The sequence below is a fragment of the Panicum virgatum genome, chromosome 4N, assembly GCF_016808335.1.
Source record: "Panicum virgatum strain AP13 chromosome 4N, P.virgatum_v5, whole genome shotgun sequence".
Taxonomy (NCBI): Eukaryota; Viridiplantae; Streptophyta; class Magnoliopsida; order Poales; family Poaceae; genus Panicum; species Panicum virgatum.
In genome coordinates this window covers 31180511-31200677 of record NC_053148.1, presented here as the reverse complement: position 1 = coordinate 31200677, position 20167 = coordinate 31180511, and the positions used below count along the sequence as shown (strand labels likewise).

At 44.7% G+C, this 20167-nt stretch overlaps 1 protein-coding gene across 1 annotated transcript; it reads right to left on the bottom strand.

Moving 5' to 3' along the window:
- Positions 1–18530: 18530 nt before the first annotated feature.
- LOC120669311 (RING-H2 finger protein ATL39-like) lies at positions 18531–19097 on the bottom strand. Its single transcript, XM_039949086.1, has one exon. It carries the CDS (start codon positions 19095–19097, stop codon positions 18531–18533), a length of 567 nt encoding a protein of 188 aa, XP_039805020.1.
- Between the last annotated feature and the right edge of the window lie 1070 nt (positions 19098–20167).

Below are 20167 nucleotides of genomic sequence, written 5' to 3'. Positions count from 1 at the left end.
ACCCGACGGGGTTCGTACATAATAGTTCTATCTTAAGGATTACTCCAGTCCTTGGTTAAAGGACACCTACTCGCCTTGCTTGAGTAAGTTTTGGATATCCCTTCGACATTTACGTCTTGGGCAACCCGACGGGGTTCGTACCTAACAGTTCTGTCTTACGGATTACTCCAGTCCTTGGTTAAAGGACACCCTACTCGCTGGCTCGAGTAGGTCTTGGATACTCTTTCGGCACCTTCATCTTGGACAACCCGATGGGGTTAGTACCTAACAGACTTGCCTTAGAGTTACTCCAATCCTCAGGTAGGATACCTTACTCGCTCTTCTCGAGTAAGTTTGGGATTTTTCTAGAATATTCACGTCTTGGTTAACTCGACGGAGTTCAATCCTAACAGTCCTATTCTAGAAATCAATCCGGTCCATTAATAGGACATACTACTCGATACGATCGAGTAGTTTGGGTCATTTTCGTAAATAGCTGCATACTATCTGGGTAACCAAACAAGGTCTATCCTAAATGGTCAACTACGAAAACCCCTCAAGGAGTACAGATAAGTTCTTGATACTCTAAAATAAGTTGACACAAGTTTCCCGCTTGCTTGGTTTACTATGGGAATCTCCATTACATAATCTTTTTGCCTCGAGTACTTGACGGGTACTACTCGCTTGCTTGAGATACAAAAAGAACTCCTGTTTTGCCTCAATACTCTGAGTAGTTGTCGAGAGCTACATGTCTTCTTATCTATCAAGAAACTTATTATACCTCCTAAAATACTCAATAAGAGTTCTCTCCCCAATTGGACAACAAAGTCCATATTAGCCACGTGCTAATTGAAAATTTTTCCTCCAAAAAGGAAATTCACACTAAGCTACGGCTTCTTACACCTTTAAGTGATATTCCCACTTGGTTAATCCCGCGGGATTCAATCCTAACCGATCAGCACTATGGTTATGGTTTAGAACCATACAAACTCGATTTGATTCGAGAATATGTTGCCTCCTAAGGCACCCACGGATACAATGCATCGTATCTACTATTATGACTGAGTGGGCCCGATGCTGCATACACTCAGGACCCACGAGTACAATTACTCGATGCAACAAGGGACTCCACAATCCTACCATCAAGTACTTAACATTACACAAATATCCAACATTTGTTCAAAGTACTTCTGGCTCACACGCCAACTCAATTATAAGACAAGCTTAAGGAGACTCTGCCCTACTCAAGGCTTCGACAGTCTGATCAGCCACCCCGGAGGTTTCCGCCAAATACTCACGGAACTGACTTTCCGTACAGTCAGCATTGGCACCTTGTCCAAGGGCGTCCAGACGAGTGGTTGGCCAATAAGACTTCACTAGCCCAAGCACGTGAACTACGTACTGACGGGTGATGTCGGAGACAAACCTCTCGAAGGCTGCTGGCACCCTACGAAGCCTCCCAGCCACCGTGAGCGGCTCGTCTCCATCCTCTTGTGGGATATCCATGGCCTCCGTCACCTCCAGGGCGGCATCTCTGACTTCTCTCAGCTCCACGAGTTCTCGCTGCATCGAGTCTTGAGACTCTGACAAAGTCTTTAGTTGTTGCAGCACCGTCGCTGCCTCACGGTCAGAGTCCTCCTTGATCTTCCTAAGCCTCTCTATTTCATCTGCGTTGCAGTACATAAGAATCTTTAAATCCAGTACCAAGCTTTCTTGAATCTCTAAAGATTTGGTACAAGTTGTGTACTAGATGAAAAGAAAATCTTATAAACACTAAGTAGATCTACTAGTTGAGTGCATATTAAATGCTAAAGACTAACCTTTTTTAGATTGGGAAAGCTTCTTCAGCTTCCCCTCAAGAGCAGTCTTCTCAGACGAGAGCGTTTTAACCATCTCTTTGAGAGCATTTAGCTCTGTCTCATCTGGAGACTAGACACTCATTCGTCCCAGTGCTTCCTGCAAAACAAAAAGATCAGAATACTACTCGATCTACTCCAAAAGTAATCGAAGTATTCGACTACTTACTTCTAGCAGCTTGACAGCTAGCTTCACATTCTCTCTTGGCAAATTGCTTCCCGATGTGACCTGGGAAGCATTCGCCACCACCTCTGTAACAGCCCTTTCGGCACTTCTTCAATTTTTCTTATAGTATTACCTGTGACTTGGGAATCTAAAGGAAGAATATGCTACTTAAATTACAATAAGGGCAAATAAAAGGATACTTTTCCTACAAGGCACTACAAGCTTACTTGTAGGGGTCTCCGCAGGCTGTTTATTATCGCCTCCCTCAGGAAGCTTCTCGCCTTCTCCTCCTTTCGGAAGCTTGCCGCTTCCACCACCTTCTAGGATCTCCTCATTGGCCTTCTCAGAATGGGGTAAAGGAGAATCCAGAAGCATGGAGTCGACCATAGCCTCCACATCACGAGCACTCATATCGGGAGTACTCGGGGGCTTCCCCAGCTCCAGCTGAGAAGCCAAGTGGCTCTCAGCCCCCACGTCCCCACCAAGGACCGCATCTCTGCAAAGATAAAGTAGTTACAAACTACTAGATTCAAGACATATCCTACATATACAAGTTCTAAAGAACTTACGCAGGAGCTCTTATGAGGGCAAACCTCTTGACGCCAAATTTGCGGGCAGGCTTCGTGATCACGGCCAGCTTACCCGCATCGACGGTCTTATTTATATCGGAACTACTCACTGAAGGAGTAGCCCCGATCCCACTTGATGGGTCCACTGTGGTAGAGGGGATAGTCTGTACCACCGCAGTATCATCCTCAGATAATGAGGCCCGTGGCATCTTAGCCGCCGGACTTAGAAAAGCAAAAACACAAATCAAAACTTTCAAATCAACACCTAGAAAGTACTTGATTGCAAATATAACTAGCCATTCACCTGTCGCTAGTAGTTTTGGAGGAGCTGCTACGCTTCCTCGCCACTGACCGAGTACTCCTCAGGTGCTCGGTCTGGGCATTAGCACTTGGAGTGGGGCTGTGCTCCCTATCACTCCTTTCTCCAGATGCTGCCTCATCTGCACAATCAAGTCTGGACATCAGTACTGTTCATATGAAATCTCATATGAGCATACTAAAATTTGATTAACAGATCGAGGAAATTGGAAGAACAAAAGGGCGAATAAATGCCTGGTAGTGAAGGTCTACTCTTAAAGCGATCCACGTCCTCCTACAGAAAGCAAATCCTATCAGATTTTCACTATGATAAAGTGCTCGATTTCTACGTATCGACTACTCTTATCAAGTACCTGTTTCGGCGGATTCGCAGCAGAAAATGTACTAGGAACAACTGGGATTTTCTTTACATTCTTTAGAAGTTATTGTACTCGACTAAAAACTACATTATTCGAGATCTCTTCCTCCGAGTATCTCGATGGATCAGTTGTCCCCTGGTACTAAAATCCAAGCGATTCCCGAGCCTGTAATGGCTGGATCCTTCGCTTCATCCAGTCAAACATGACTGCTTCCCCAGTCAACATATTTTGCCTTAGAACGACAATTCACTCGAGAAGTTGGGGGATCTGACTCTCGTCGACTGGTTTTTTATTCCATTCAGGCCACTGAATTGGAGTGCCTGGAGTAATTGATGGAAAGCTTCCTAATCGGTTCTCGATAAAGAACCACTTGGGCTTCCACTCGATTACTTTATTGCTAAGTTTATAAGAAATATATTCTCTATCTTTCCATTGCCTAAGTTGGAGACCCGCACCTCCTACTACATCTAAAACAAAGGAGTCGGGCTGCGGCTTCAAATGGAAAAGGTAGCGGAAGAGTTCAAAATGGGGCTCGATGCCCAGAAAAGCTTCGCATAAATGCACGAAGATGGACATATGAACAGAGAAATTTGGGGTCAGATGATGCAACTAGATCCTGTAGTAGCGCAGGAGCCCAGAAAAGAAAGAAGAACAAGGAAACCCCAATCCTCGTTCCAAGTATGAGGTGAAAGCAACAACTTCCCCTGTATTCTCATACGGATGATCCGAACCCAAGGCAGGACGCCATTGGATAATAGATCTAGGAACTAAAAGACCTTGCGACACTGGAGATTCCAAATCAGATTGGGAACACTTACTGGTGTTCCACTCCTCATCGCGGGTTGGATCCGTAGCCGCACCCTTCCCCTTGGTTGATTTCTTGGGTGCCATCCGAAAATCCATAGATCGATTCTCGCACATAAACTGGTGGAAACCCTAAGAGGAGGATGGGGAACGACAAGGAATAAGAACTTTGGATCTGGGAGCTTGAGAGCAGAAAGACAGATCTAAAGCAGTAAAAACCAGTGGCGGCCGGTGGGGTAAAACCTAAGTCACCTTTTCATTTTATAATGACGGTGGAAAACATGGTAAAAACACCCAACAGGCTAACAGTCCGTTATAAATCACGGAAAAAACGAGATTTAAAAGAGACATTCCTATTTCTGAGATTACATTCTGGAAAAGAAAACACTCACATCCCTAGCCATCTACTCAACATTCCTTTCCATACATGGGATTACATTCCAAAATAAGGAAAAGTACTCGACTCAGTACAACTACTCGATATTACAACTTGATTACTCCTTTCTATTTTTACAAACGACTCGGGCTTGCATGCATAACGCCTAGATCTCTTGAGAGCTTCTAGTCGATGCCTGCTGCAGCTAGATTGGCCCGAGGCCATGACAAAGTACAAACTTATTATTCCCATTTAGGGAATAATGATACTCGTATTCTGGGAGAAAAGTTTCAAGAGAATGGAGGCAGATTACAGTAATCACCTCACAAGTCCTCTTGTAGCATCTTGCAGAGAAATTTCTCCTTCTCCCTGAACACTTTGTAACAAGATTAAGTCTCCCTACCAGAGATGCAGTTCTTGGGCACCTAGAAACAGGCAACCCCAAGGATGTGGCACAACAAGACTCAACCCAGCAACCCCACACCTGCCTCATTGGAATATAAAAGGACATGATGTCCAGCATGGATCCGATGAGAACATTGGGGATGCAGGAGGAGGCAACAGAGACTTCTTTTCTATTCGCAAGTTCTCTTCTAGCATCTTTTGCTGGGAACAACTACACAAATCTTAGGAGGGCAAGAGCAAGAACACCAAGCAAAGGCCATGGCTGCTACTCTTCGGTGCTTCTGCTAAGGGCCTCTCCCCTACTTTTTATAGACACAAAGGGGCTTACTAAGGAGAACACGTGAATCAATAATGCACGTTTCACGGAGGCATTCATGGCAGCATTCACGGACGTAGTGAAAAGATGCAATAATGCAGATTCTCCAAACAGTAACACCCCACGTGAGCATTGAATAAAGAGCCGTACATCCCGGGTTTTATTCATGAAGTTATTTCGGGTGCAATCACTGTGGAGGATCCAATTGCATCATTTTTCTGGGATTTTACCCAAAAAAGAGGTCTTTTCAAATTCCGGATATGACGAATCCTGCATATAATCTGAAGGATAAAATCTGATGCCATGACTTAAATCCTTAATTCCAAATCTACGCTCGGGGGCTACTCGCAACAAAAGGGATTTTGATTTAAGGCTCGGGGGCTGCTGGATATAGGCATCAGAGATTTATTTTTCAAATTTTTTGGAAAATAAAGAAGGAAAAAGACTGAAGTGACCCTTAGCCTGATTCTGTGATTCAACCTAAGGCTCGGGGGCTACTCCATATGGAGCGCGAGTACTTTGCACACCATATATGATCAAGATTTCGGGGCTTGAGCACCTCACAGTCTCGAAGCAAACAGAAGTACTTGAAGGACTACTCGATGTATCTGAAGGAAGGACCAGAAGCAACCAGGAGGAGGTTCTGATTACTTGAAGAACTCGAAGACGCCCTGCCAAGTACTCGACGCCTGCAGAACTCGGCTACGAAGATCTCAGGGGCTTGTCAGACCCGGGGTAGCGGGACTGCTTATAGGCATAGAATGTTCTAGAGTAAGGGATAGCTCATGGATGTACCTTACCTCTTTTTGTAACTACTCGAATAGACGTAGAACTAGTTGCAGTACAAAGAAAACTACTCGATTGTGTTGTAATAGGACTCCAACTATACTCGGCTAGGACTTTCCATGTAACCCTGTCCCCCCCGGATATATAAGGGCGGGCAGAGACCCCCCTCCAAACAATCATCAACACCTAAGACAATACAAACCACAGAGGACGTAGGGTATTACGCAAACTCGCGGCCCGAACCTGTCTAAATCTTTGTGTTCCTTGTACCATCGAGTTTTAGATTAGTCGATCCCTACCTACAAACTCTACTGCTAAGGGCATCCCTGAGCAGGCTTGGCGGTAAACACCGATAGGTACTTTCAGTAATTGTCGAGAGTCCCTCATTTGCTTGGACAACCAAACTCATATGAGTACCGCTCTAACCCAAACATTTCCTTTAAAAGGAAAATTACATCAGGCTATGGCCTAACTATCTTTCTGAAAAAGTGCTTTTCCCACATAGTTAATCCTACGGGATTCAATCCTAACCGGTCAGCACTAGAGTTCTGAATAAGAACCATGCTACTCGACTTTACTCGAGAATACTCGGCCTCTTAAGGCACCTATGGATACAATGCTTTGTGTCTACCTCTGAAATCGAGTAGGCGCGATGCCGCCTGAACCTATGAGGTTCTCTAGATGATACTTTCTAAGTATTACTACTCAATAGATTGCAAGATCGTACAAATCAAAGGATCGCGCTCCTTTCATAATACATGTACTCGACAAATATACAAATTTAAACATTTGTACACAGAGTACTTGAGGCATTAGAATGCCAAATAGTTTACATAAAACTCAAGGGGATCTAGTCTTGTTTCAAAGTTTCCACCATCTTGTCCGCTATGGTAGAGGTTTCTTCCAGGTATTGACCAAATTGGTCATCACTGCAATCAGCCTTTGCAGCTTGGCCAAGCGGATCAAGTGGAATACGTGGCCAATAGGACTTCACCAACCCGAGTACATGTCCTACGTACTGTCGGGTGGTTGTGGAGACGTACCTTTCAAAGCTTTTAGGTACTTTACGGAGTCTCCCCGCCAACGTGAGCGGCTCGTCTCCATTCCCTTATGGGATCTCCACAAGGTCCTCCACACCTTGAGCAGCATTCTTCACAACTCTCAGCTCTTCGAGCTCCTGCTGCATCAAGTCCCGGGATTCTGACAAGTCCTTGAGTTGTTTGAGGGCCGTCGCCATCTCCTGGGCAGAATCCTCCTGGATCTTCTTGAGCTTTTCAATCTCATCTACATTTTGGTACAAAAGAATCTTTAGATCCAGTACCAAGCTTTTCTCAATATTTAATGATTTTGAGCAAGTTGTGTACCCGATTAAAAGAAAAACTTATGAATACCGGACGAAACAAGCTAGTCGATGGCATGATGTATGCTAAAGACTAACCTTTCTTCGCTTTGGAGAGCTTCTTATTCTTCTCCTGAAGGGTAGCCTTCTCGGATGAGAGATTTTTTACTTGCTCTCTCAGAACATCTAGCTCTTAGTTCTCCTGGGGCAGACTGGTCCCTTGCTCTAATGCCTCCTGCCGAAAATATAAAAGCAAGATCAGTTTCTACTACTCGATCTGATAAGTACTCGAAGTTATTCGACTACTTACTCCCAACAACTTGTAAGCAAGCTTCACCTTCTCCTGAGGTAGGGCACTTCCCAATGAAACCTGGGAAGTAGTCGTCTACATCATAGAGACCGCCTTTTGTAGCACATCCTCGACTATTCTCATAGTATTCCCTGGATTTTGGGAATCTAGAGGACAAATTGAATTACAAAATCAAACAGGAGGATGAACAAAGGGAAATACTCCCTCAGTACAAAGCATTATAAGTTTACCTGTGGGGATCTCCTCAGGAAGCTTCTCGCTGCCTCTCTCCTCAGAAAGCTTCACGTTCTCCTCTTCCTCCGGGAGTTTTTCATCGATCCTTTCAAGATTTGGGAGTGGCGAATTCAGCATCATGGAATTCGCCATCTCCTCAGCTTGATGATCTTCCATCTCTGGAGTGCTCGGGGGCTTCTCCGCTGTTGGCACAGGGACAGAATCTCCTTCAGTCTCTCCCCTTGCTTCCAGGAGTGCATCGCTGCATTGACGAACTAGTTAAAATGCACTCGATACATAGTCAAATCTGCAAACAAGTTCAAGAATTTACGTAGATGCCCTTGTTTTTTTGACATCGTAGATGCCCTTGTTAAGGCAAGCTTTCCTACGCCGAACTTAGGGGGCGGCCTAACAATGACGGCCCTGCCACCCGTATTTCCGGCATCACTTGTATTGGAACTACTCGCCGCCCGAGTAGCCCCAGTCCCCTTTGACGGGTCCGCTGTGGTGGAAGGGACGGTTTGTCCCACCGCATCATCATCCCTAGATGCTGTAGTCCGTGGCATTTTTTCCACAGGAGTTAACATGCGGAAACCAAAGTCAAGAAAATCAAAAACAAAAGTACTCGATTGCAATCAGCTAGCTACCTACTTGTTGTTGGTAGCCTACGAGGAGCTGCTACGCTTCCTCACCATCGATCGAGTACCCTTCAGGTGTCCTGCTTGGGCATCCGCGTTCGGGGTGGGGCTGTGTGTTGGAAATATGCCCTAGAGGCAATCATATTTCCTTGTATTCATGGTTAATAAAGTGTTCCTTGAATATCCATGGATGACAACTTGTATTGATTAATGCTTATGTGAAGTATTTGTGAAATTCTTTACTTGTATGGATATTCTAAAATGTTCCTAGTCGGAGTTCATGTAAGGACACACATGAATATTAGACTGGCACATGTATTAGTTGATTGACTACGTTTCACAAGTCATGGACATGGGGATGTCAAACTAATAATGTGGTCTCATGTGAGACATGAGACTGAACTGACCCAACACGAGATGATGACTTCTCATTACACAATATATACGCTGTGTCCTAAGACCTGAGATCGTCGTATGTACTTAAGATGTGAACCGACTTACTTAGGAGCCATCAAATGCTACACCGTAACTGGGTAGTTATAAAGGTGGCTTTCGGGTCTGTCAAGAAGCATGTTGTGAGACATGGTCGGTCAAGATGGGATTTGCCCCTCTCTGCAAGAGAGAGATATCTCTGGGCCCCTCGAGTGATTCGGATCAGGAAATGCATGGCCATGCTGGGTTAAGAGTTAACCAAGGATTCTGAATCACAGGATCGAGAAAGAGCGGTTGGCTTGGAGCTAGACCAAATATCGTGAGGCAAGAGGAACAACATGTATATGACATTGTGATGGCTCGTCTGATATGATCTTTGCGTGCGTATAGGAGTTGACATGTCTTGCTAGAGGCCGCTGTCTACTATTGGGCCGAGTAAGAGTACTCGGGCCATGTCTATTCGCATGTGAGCCCATAGGGTCACACACTTAAGGGAAAGAAGCCTGATAAGGATGAGATCCAAATTAGACTGGGCTTAGGTGCACTAATCGACCTCTCAGGCCCAAAAGGGGCGCCCAAGGTGGGGCCCAAGAGGAGCCCACCTAAGGGAGCGCCCAGGGGCAATAAAAGCAAGGGGGAAGGGGGGCACCCAAGGCTAACCCTAGCCTTTTCTCGCTGCTACAGTACCGTCCCCTCCCTCCTGTGCGCCAAGCCCTAGGTCGCCCTCGCGGACCTAGCAGTCCGGATCGCGACACTTCTTCCCGTACATGTGGACTTCGTGGAGGTGCTGCGCTTGCTGCACAAGGGGGAGCCGTTCGTGAGGTGGTTCACGCCACTGCACTGCCGGCTTCCATCTGCACTACACCGACGAGCTACAGAAGTTCCGCAACCGCGCGTTTAGTGGTAATCTCGTGATCTATAACTGCAGTAATCCTAGTTTATGTGGTAGAAATTTTTTGTTTTTGATACCCCATATTCCTACACTGTGCTCCCCATCACTTTTCTCCCCAGCCGCCTCTTCACCCACACAACCAAGGTGAGACATTAGTACTGTCTATGTAAAAATCCATGAGAAGATTTTTGGACTTGGTTGACAGTATAGGAGCGCTTGGAAAAAATAAAAAGGATGATTAGTGCCTGGCAACGGAGGACTGCTCTTAAAAAGCTCCACGTCCTCCTATAGAAAAGCAAGGTCTATCAGAAAATTACTAAGACAAGGCACTCGATCATCACAAATCGACTACTTTGGTGATTACCTTCTTTGGAGGATTGGCAGCAGAAAACGTATCAGGGATGAAGGGCACATGCTTCACATCCTTAAGAAGTAGCCGTACTCGACTAAAGACTTCTCTGTTTCGAGTTCTCTTCCTCTGAGTACCGTGATGGATCGGCTATTCCCTGATACTGAAAGCCAAATGTCTCCCGAGCTTGTAGCGGCTGCATTCTCCATTTCATCCAATCGAATACGACAACATCCCCGCTTGTATGCTTTTGCATAAGGCTGGCAATCCGAGCGAGTAGTTCGGGGATCTGACTGTCATCTACTAGTTTCTCGTTCCACTCAGGCCATCAAACTGGCGGGCCTGGAGTAATCACTGGTAGGGTATGTGATTGGTTTTCTATGTATAACCATTTAGGCTTCCAGTCGATTACTTTGTTACTAAGTTTATAGGGGATGTACACTTTCTCCTTCCCCTGTCTAAGCTGAAGGCCCGCACCACCTACTACATCTAGATTGTAGGAATCTGGCTGGGGCTTGAGGTGGAAAAGAAATCGAAAGAGTTCAAAATTGGGCTCGATGACCAGAAAAGCTTCGCACAAATGCATGAAGATGGAAATATGAACCAAAGAATTTGGGGTTAAGTGGTGAAGCTGGATCCTGTAATAATGTTGGAGACCAGAGAAGAAAGCTGAACATAGGAGCCCCAATCTCCATTCAAAATAAGAGGCAAAAGCTATAATCTCGCCCATGTTTTCATACGGACGATCTTCACCCAAGGAAGGATGCCACTGGATGATGGATTTCTCCAGCAAAAGACCATTCGAAACTAGGGTTTCCAAGTCAGAGTCGAAACACTTACTTGGTACCCATCCCTCATCGTGGGTTGGCTCTGCAGCTACGCCCTTGCCCTTGCTTGACTTTTTGGCAGCGATCCGGAAATCCACAGGGCGCTTCACGCGCATACAATGGCTAAACCCTAAGGGATTTGGAAGCAAAGGAGAACAAGGGATTTTAGATCTAGAGGTTTGTGGAAAGAGCAAGAATAGATCTAAACAGTAAAAAGGAAGAATGACGGCCGGTGGGGTAAAATCTAGTTACCGTTCTATTTTAAAGTAGCGGTGGCAAAAAGCTAAATACCCAGAAGGGTAACAGTCAGTTACCAATTACTGTAAAAACAGGATTTTTTGAGCCATTTCTTTTTTCTGAGATTACATTCTGAAAAAAATACAGTCACATCCCTCGACAACTACTGGACATCACTTCCTTCTACTGGGATTACATTCCAGAATAAAGGAAAGTACTCGACCCAATGCAACTACTTGATATTACAACTCGAGTACTTTCTTCTAAAATTACTTTACAAGCGACTCGGACCTGCATGCATACCTCCTAGATCTCTTGGAGCATCTAGTCGAGGCCTGCTGCAGCTAGATCGACCCGAGGCCATGACAAAGTACAAACTTGTTATTTCCATTAAGCGAATAATGATACTTGTATCCTGGGAGGAAAGTTTCAAGAGTATGGAGGCAGATTACAGTAATCGCCTCGCAAGATCTCTTGTAGCATCTTGCAAAGGAATTTTTCCTTTTCCCTAAATACGTTGTGACAATATTAAGTCTCCTCACCAGAGATGTCAGTTCTTGGGTCTCCACAACCTGGGAACCCCAAGCGTATGACACAACTAGGTGCAACCCATCTACAGAAAACCTTCCTCATTGGAGTATGCAAGGAGATGATTTCCAGAATGGATCCGCTGAGAGAAGCAGGGTTGCAGGGTTTGGCAGCAGAGACTTCTCTTATCACTCGCAAGTTCTCTTCTAGCATCTTTTGCTAGAAAGCTCTACACAAATTTCAGGAGGGCGAGAGTAAGAACACCAAATGCTAGCCATAGCTTCAGAGTGTTGGTGCTTCTGGCAAACACCTCTCATCCACCTTTTATAGCCGCATGAGGCCTTGCTGGAGGACAACCCATGATGCTACATTAGCAGCACACACGGGTACAATAATGAAGATTCTCTACATAGTAAAGTCTCATGTGAGCGTACAGTAAAGAGATAAACATCTCGGGTTTTATTTTTGAGGATATTACAGGTGCAATCAGTGTGGCATATCCAATCGTATCATTTTTTTTGGGATACTACCCGAAAAAGGGGTCTTTTCGGATATCGGATCTGATTAAACCTGCAGATATTCTTGTGAATAAAATCTGATGCCACGTCTTTAATCCTTAATTCCAAATCTTTACTCGGGGGCTACCTGCAAGATATGAGATTTTGATTTAAGGCTCGGAGGCTGCGGGATATGTGCATCAGAGAGTTATTTTTCAATTTTTTGGAAAATAATGAAGGAAAAAGACTGAAGTGACCCTTAGCCTGATTCTGCGATTCAACCTAAGGCTCGGGGGCTACTCCATATGGAGCGCGAGTACTTCGTGCACCATATATGATCAAGATTTCGGGGCTTCAGCACCTCATAGCCTCGGAGAAATCGGAAGTACTTGGAGGACTACTCGACATATCTGAAGGAAGGCCCAGAAGCAACCAAAAGGATGTTCTGACTACTTAAAGTACTCGAAGACGCCCAGCCAAGTACTCGACGCCTGCTGGACTCGGCTACGAAGAGCTCGGGGGTTTATCAGAAACGGGGCAGTGAGACTGCTTATAGGCATAGAATGTTCTAGAGTAAGGGACAGTTCATGATGTATCTTACCTCTCTTGTGACTACCCGAATAGGTGTAGAACTAGCTGTAGTACAAAGAAAACTACCCGATTGTGTTGTAGTAGGACTCCAACTATACTCGGCTAGGACTTACCATGCAGCCCTGTTCCCCCGGATATATAAGGGCGGGCAGGGAAACCCTCGAAACATCATCAACACCTAAGGCAATACAAACAACCACACAGGATGTAGGGTATTACATGACTCGCAGCCCGAACCTGTCTCAATCTTTGTGTTTCTTGCACCATTGAGTTCCAGAGCAGTCGATCCCTACCTACAAACCTTACTGCTAAGGGTATCCCTGAGTAGGCTTGGCGGTAAACACCGACAGCCGAGGAGAGAAATTTGGCACCTCTCAAACTCATACATTCTGATCTATGCGAGATGAATGGTGTGACAAAAGGTGAAAAGAGATATTTCATGACTTTGATTGATGATGCGTCTAGATTTTGCTCTGTTTATTTGTCGCAAACTAAGGATGAAGCACTTGACTACTTTAAAATCTATAAGACCGAAGTTGAAAATCAACTACAGAGAAAGATCAAACATTTAAGGTCAGATCGTGGTGGTGAATATTTTCCCAAAATCTTTGATGAATTTTGTGAGGAACATCGTATTATTCATGAGAGGACACCTCCCTACTCATCCGAGTCAAACGGGGTTGCTGAGAGAAAAACTGCACGTTGGCTGACTTGGTTAATGCCATGGTAGACACTGCTGGTTTATCTAAAGCATGGTGGGCGGAGGCTTTATTGACTGCGAGTCATGTCCTGAATAGAGTTCCAAACAGAAATAAAGATCAGACCCATATGAGATATGGATAGGGAGAAAACCATCGCTTTCTTACTTGCGTACATGGAGATGCTTAGCGAAAGTCAATGTCCCAATTAACAAGAAGCGCAAGTTAGGACCTAAAATAGTGGATTGTGTCTTTTTAATATATGCTCAGAGGAGTATAGCTTACAAATTTTTAGTAGTTAAATCTGAGACACCTGATGTGCATGTTGATAGTATTATGGAATCTCATGATGCAACATTTTTTGAGAATATTTTTTCCTATGAAAGATATGCATAGCACATCTAGATTTTCTTCTGAGATAACTCCTGAACCTGTTGCTCCCATTGTTAATGAGACTTCTGAACAACCAGTTGAGCATGAGAAAATCCTTGAGAAGGATGATAGTGAAGTTCCTCGAAGGAGCAAGAGACAAAGGGTTGCAAAATCCTTTGGTGATGACTTCACTGTGTACCTTGTGGATGACACACTTACTACTATTACTGAGGCATATGCATCTCCAGATGCAGATGATTGGAAAGAAGTTGTTCAAAGTGAGATGGACTCGATTCTATCCAATGGTACGTGGGAACTCACTGAACGACCCTATGGTTGCAAACCTGTGGGTTGTAAATGGGTGTTCAAGAAGAAGCTTAGGCCTGATGGTACTATTGAAAAGTACAAGGCTAGGCTTGTGGCCAAAGGTTACACACAAAAGGAAGGCGAAGACGTATTTGAAACGTACTCACCTGTTGCTAGATTGACTATTATTCGAGCACTCCTTTCCCTAGTTGTATCATATGGTCTTACCGTTCATCAGATGGACGTTAAGACAGCTTTCCTGAATGGAGAATTGGATGAGGAGATCTATATGGATCAGCCTGATGGGTTTGTAGTGAAGGGTCAAGAGAGTAAGGTGTGCAAATTGTTAAAGTCTTTGTATGATCTGAAACAAGTGCCTAAGCAATGTCATGAGAAGTTTGACAGAATTTTAACTTCTGCGGACTATGTCGTAAATGAGGCTGATAAATGTGTGTACTATCGCTATGGTTGGGGTGCAGGAGTCATATTATGCTTGTATGTGGATGATATACTCATTTTTGGTACGAACATTGAAGTGATCAATGATGTCAAGTCTTTTCTATTAAAGAGTTTTGATATGAAAGATCTGGGTGAAGCTGATGTGATTCAGAACATCACGTTCGTTAAGGATGAGAATGAGATTACTCTTTTGCAATCTCATTATGTCGAGAAGATATTGAGCCGCTTTGGCTATGTGAATAGCAAGCCTTCTCTGACTCCTTATGATCCCTGTGTGATACTCCGAAAGAAAAAGAAAATTGCTAAAGATCAGCTAAGATACTCTAAAATAATTGGTTCACTCATGTACTTAGCTAGCGCAACGAGACCCGATATATCATTTGCTATGAGCAAATTGAGCAGGTTCATGTCCAACCCGGGTACTGATCATTGGCATGCATTTGAAAGGGTTATGCACTATCTAGTTGGTACTAAGAGTTATGAGATTCACTATTCTAGGCACCCCGATGTGCTTGAGGGATATAGTGTTTCGAATTGGATATCTGATGCTGGTGAGATTTATGCCACAAGTGTGTATGTGTTTTCCCTAGGGGGTGGTGTGATATCATGGAGGTCTTGCAAACACACCATTTTGACACGGTCAACCATGGAAGCAGAACTCACTGCTTTGGATATAGCCACTGTTGATGGACTTGCCTGTGGTTGAAAAACCAATGCCTGCTATCCTTATAAACTGCGACAATCAAACAGTGATAGTCAAAGTTAATAGTGCTAAGGATAATGCGAAGTCATCAAGGCATGTCAAGAGACGACTGAAGTCTGTCAGGAAGTTGAGAAACTCCGGAGTGATAAGTGTGACTTATATTTCAACAGAGAAGAACCTGGTAGATCCCTTTACAAAAGGGCTTTCACGGAATGTGATAGAAGGTGCATCGAGGGAGATGGGTATGAGACCCGTGTAAGTTGCCATAGTAGTAACCCAACCTATGTGATCGGAGATCCTGTGAATTAGGACCTGGGAAGAACAAGCTATTGGTGAACTGAGGAGAGTAATTCCTTCTAAACCCTCTCTAAGTGAAGATGCAATACTCTCAAATGCTGCAAGGTAGAATGGCTATACGCCTTAATGTGTTTCTATTGGCTTTGATAAGCAAAGATGTTGTCCTACAGAGCATTCTTGAAAGAAACACACCTATATGAGTTCGATTGTTAAACGTCGCAATCTTTGAGATTTGGTTAATCTCTAACAAGCTCATGAAGAGACCAGGGAGTATGACATATATGCTCGACCCGCGGAGTAGGCTACTAGCAGCCGTGTACTGGTTATGACTTTGAGTGAAACTTATCTGCACCAAACTTGCAATTCAAGGCAAAGTCCATCAAATTGTGGATAAGTGTAGCTTGAAGTTCTAAATGAGAGTTCAACTTAACAGTCCTCATTGAAACATTGGTATGTTAGTAGTGAGAAACAGGCAAATCTCTAAATGGGCATTTGAGATCTGGTGGGGGATTTGGGCTCGGCCCATTAAGTATTTCAGCTATTCCAAATAAATCTCAAAGGCCTATGTGGGCATAGAAGTGGTGGAGGGACGCAAACTTTTAATCCCACATTGCTAGGGGAAGTTGAGAAGATCCTATGGATCTCCTATATATCTAACCCATAGGCTACCACCAGAGGATATATCAACTCAAGCTAAGGTTACAAAACCGAGCTAGAGTTACAAAAGCTAGAGTTTTGCCTCTTTCTCGCTGCTGCGCCGCCATCGTAGCCTATTTCATCCCGAGCGTCGGCGGGCACCGACGATCAGGAGAGTAGATCTCCGGAACCTCCGTCCTCGAGATCCTGCACTGGGAGAGGACGAATAAGGTTTTTGGGAAGCACCCAGCGCAACTGCTCCAAGATCTTCATCATGGCTCGTCCTTCGTCCAAGTCAGGCGCCGCGGCAAACCATCGTCTGCGACATCGGCTGCTGCACTCCGTCAACACAACCGTCTTCGTTCGGTCATCTCCGTTCATCTTCCCAAAAGCCAAGGCTCAGTACGTAGTCTATTTTTCCATCCAGTTCTTAATCATATTCTCCGAGTTAATCATCCTGTTGTACCTTACTACTAGTATGATAGAGTTGTTCATGCTAGATCTAGTTATGTTCATAATTTATTTATTTCGGAATTTAATCATGCAATTGTCTAATTTTTCAACACTTACTCCAATCAGCAGTAAGTGTGGTGTCCCCATTGTCACCGTGCGCGCCGCCCAGGTGACCTAGCACGCACGTGGCCTTGGGCTTGGGTCATGGTGAGACTTCTTTTTTTACAAAGAAGCAGACATTCACTGATACGAACACACACTCATCTTTATTAATATACACACAACCCTACCTCTATAAGCGAAATATTGAGCTAGCGGATCTTTAAGATTGACGAAATCACAACAGGTGTCTCGCTGTCAATGGGCGCATCATCTACCACATAATACCAGATAAATTCTAGAATAAATCTAGGAAAATGCAAACACCAGGTCAAGTCCAGGACTCGAACCTTCATGGGTCGGTTTCACCATAAGAAATCTTACCAGCTGGATGTGCCGGAGTCCGCCACCATGGCGCCACCACCGAAATCCAGGTCATGGACACGGTTCCCCCTCGCCACCGTGCCACCATCAGGGTTTGCTTCTTCACTGACTTTGGATCAAACCCTACCAAATGGATACAAATAAAATAGCTCCATAAAAAATTCCCTTGTAAATCCTGAAAATAATATACAAGAAAAATCTCAAAACAATTTACACTAAAATGAGGAAGCCGGAAAAAATAGCTTCACTAGCTTCTCCATCTCTTCCCAAATATTATTTGTCTATAAAATTACCCACTTTGCCATTAAAAAGTTGCTTTTACTAAAAATGTTAGTCCAGTCTCAATCGAAATTTCATGGAGGATTTCATAGCATTAACTATCATCAATTTTGCTGATATGACAAGAAGAGAGAAGCTCAGAGTTTCCTGGGATGTGAGGAGAGTTTAATCACCATGAAATCCATCTGGCACAGTTACCTAGTTTCCAGTCTAAGTAACTGTACCCATGAAACTCCCGCTGAGACTGGCCTTACCAAATGATTTTAGCTCTACCGAAAAACCGCTCCCCCTAAAAGTAATGGAGAAGCTAACTTTTAAAAACTGTTCTTCAAAGTCACTATATTTGATTGAGAGCCCATTAGATCAGACTATGAGGTTACTTAAATTGATTTGTTTACACGAAGAATAAAGTTCAAATCCATGATGAGTTCAAAAAATGGGCAGAAGTGAGATCCAAACTACCAATACGACATTATATTTTGTGCCAATTATGTTCGCTTAGATGTGGCTGGTAGCTAATGCTGATTTGTTATGAGAGAAAAGTATTGCTGGCTGGCTGGTGGCTGGTGCTGATTTGATGTGAGAGAAAATCATTGCTGACTGATTGGCTGACAAGCCAAACGAATAGAGTGAAACAAAATGTATATCCTTACAAAGAAATGAAGAACCCCTTGAAAAAATGACAAAAATTTAAGCAGCCAATACATTGGCTGCAATGCCAGCAAAAATAATGCAAAAATTGTATATACTAGCCCATTAATGTTGAGATAGATTATGTTCAAATTTGACATACCTTGATAGCTTAAATAGGTTTCAGGCTAACTTATAAGATTTGTCACTCCAGACGCTAGTAGCGGCTTAATTAGCATGTACAGGTTGGGAAAAAAAAGACTGATGTTAAAGGATTAAATACCCAAACCCGAAAGCGTGTGTGTCTCTTTTCAGTTTGCAGTCAACTCTACATTGAAATATTTTAATTTGTACACTGGCTAGTTTTTACATTTACACTTTTTTGTATAATGCACCTAGCTATCCCCGCGCGAGTAACTCCGGTGAGCTAAACAGGTGGTAGCTGGCTGACGTCCATCACCGCCATGGGGTCGGTCTCGGACCGGCAGACTGGGCACGTCGAGTGCTTGCGCAGCCATGGGTCGATGCACTCGGCGTGGTAAAGGTGAAGGCACACGGGCAGCAGCTGCACCATCTCCCCGAACTCGAAGGCGCCGAGGCACACTGGGCACGCCGCCACCTCCTCGCCGGCGGTGTCCACCACTTTTCTCTGCAGCGACCGGTTGTACGCGAACGCCGCCGGGAGGCTAGGCGTCGGGCTGGGGAGTCGCGATCGGTCGTCCAAGCTGGCGCCGTGCAGCTGCTCACCGTCGGAAAGTCGCCGTGGCGACCGCCGCTGCTGATGAGTGGCCGAAGCAGCGGCGTCGTTACCGCCATGGTGTCCGGGAGGTTCATTGTCTGTAGGGATGTCCTTGCAAAAAAACTTGAACGCAAGCATGACCAGAATCACACCGATGACGCCGAAATAAAGGCCGAGGCCCGGCGGTGCTGGCGAAGGCGGCGGCGGTGGCGGCGGATAAGAGTAGGGGTAGGGGAAGGCCGGCGAGTTAGACATGGGGACAAAATCTACATTTGCTTGCCTGTTTGGTGCATGGTTTTATATGCAGTACGATTTCTCGACAAGTAGTTAACTACTAGGTCCAAGTCGTTAGTTTCGACTTTCTATTGGCGTGGTTTCAGATGGTTCTAGGCTGTTAGCTAATTATTAAATCCGGGTGGCGGTACCATCATTTAACTACCTTGCCAACCTTGTTCCTGTCAATTTGTCGTGGTATAAACTGACCAGCATCTACAAGAAGCATGCATCTTGTTGGTATCGCTATTGATGGAGTACAAGCTAAGGGATGTTTCGTTCTTGACACTGAACTTTGTTTGTGAACATTCTAGGCCGACACATGTCAGTGAGAATGTAAGTAAAACAAGACAGATTATTTTTCGTAAAGGGATAGTTTTTTTTTTGTCTTGGGAGACAAATTAAAGTAACGATTTTGACGGTGCCATGATTTAATTTTGGTGAAACATTTGGAAAGGTAAAAAAATGAGAACGTTTCGAATTGAAAGGGGATATCCAACAACACATGATTCTTTGCTCCGCCGGAGCTAGCTCCACGGCAACGCGTGGCCACGTTGGGCGGGTTGACGGCCGATGAGCTAGCTGTACGCGAAGGCAGCACGCCGCGAGCACCGCAGGTTGGCCGTGCAGGCTGGCTGGGGCTTCTGTCTCTGCATTCTCCATCCGTGTCTCTATGCACGTGGAGGCCAACTGTAATTGGCACCATTTTTCAGAATCAGGCAACTCTTCCCTCCATTAATTTCTTCTGATGGTTCATGGGGCCAAAGAAACAAGCGTGCGATTGACGGTTCCGTTTTCTAGCTCCGTTTGTCCTGGCGTGGATGGAAAAATTAAAGGCCTAGAAAGCTAGCCAATGAATGGCCTCCACATGGACTGGGGCTTCTCTTCCTCCTTTGCATTCTCGATCCATGTCCCTATCCATGTGGAGGCCATCCCTTAATCTCGCATCTAGAAAGCTGGCCCACTAATTTCCCATCCACATCTCACGCCACCAGGAAAACGGAGCCGTCAGTCCGTCCGTCAGCTACTTGATTCTCGATTCTATCGTTTCC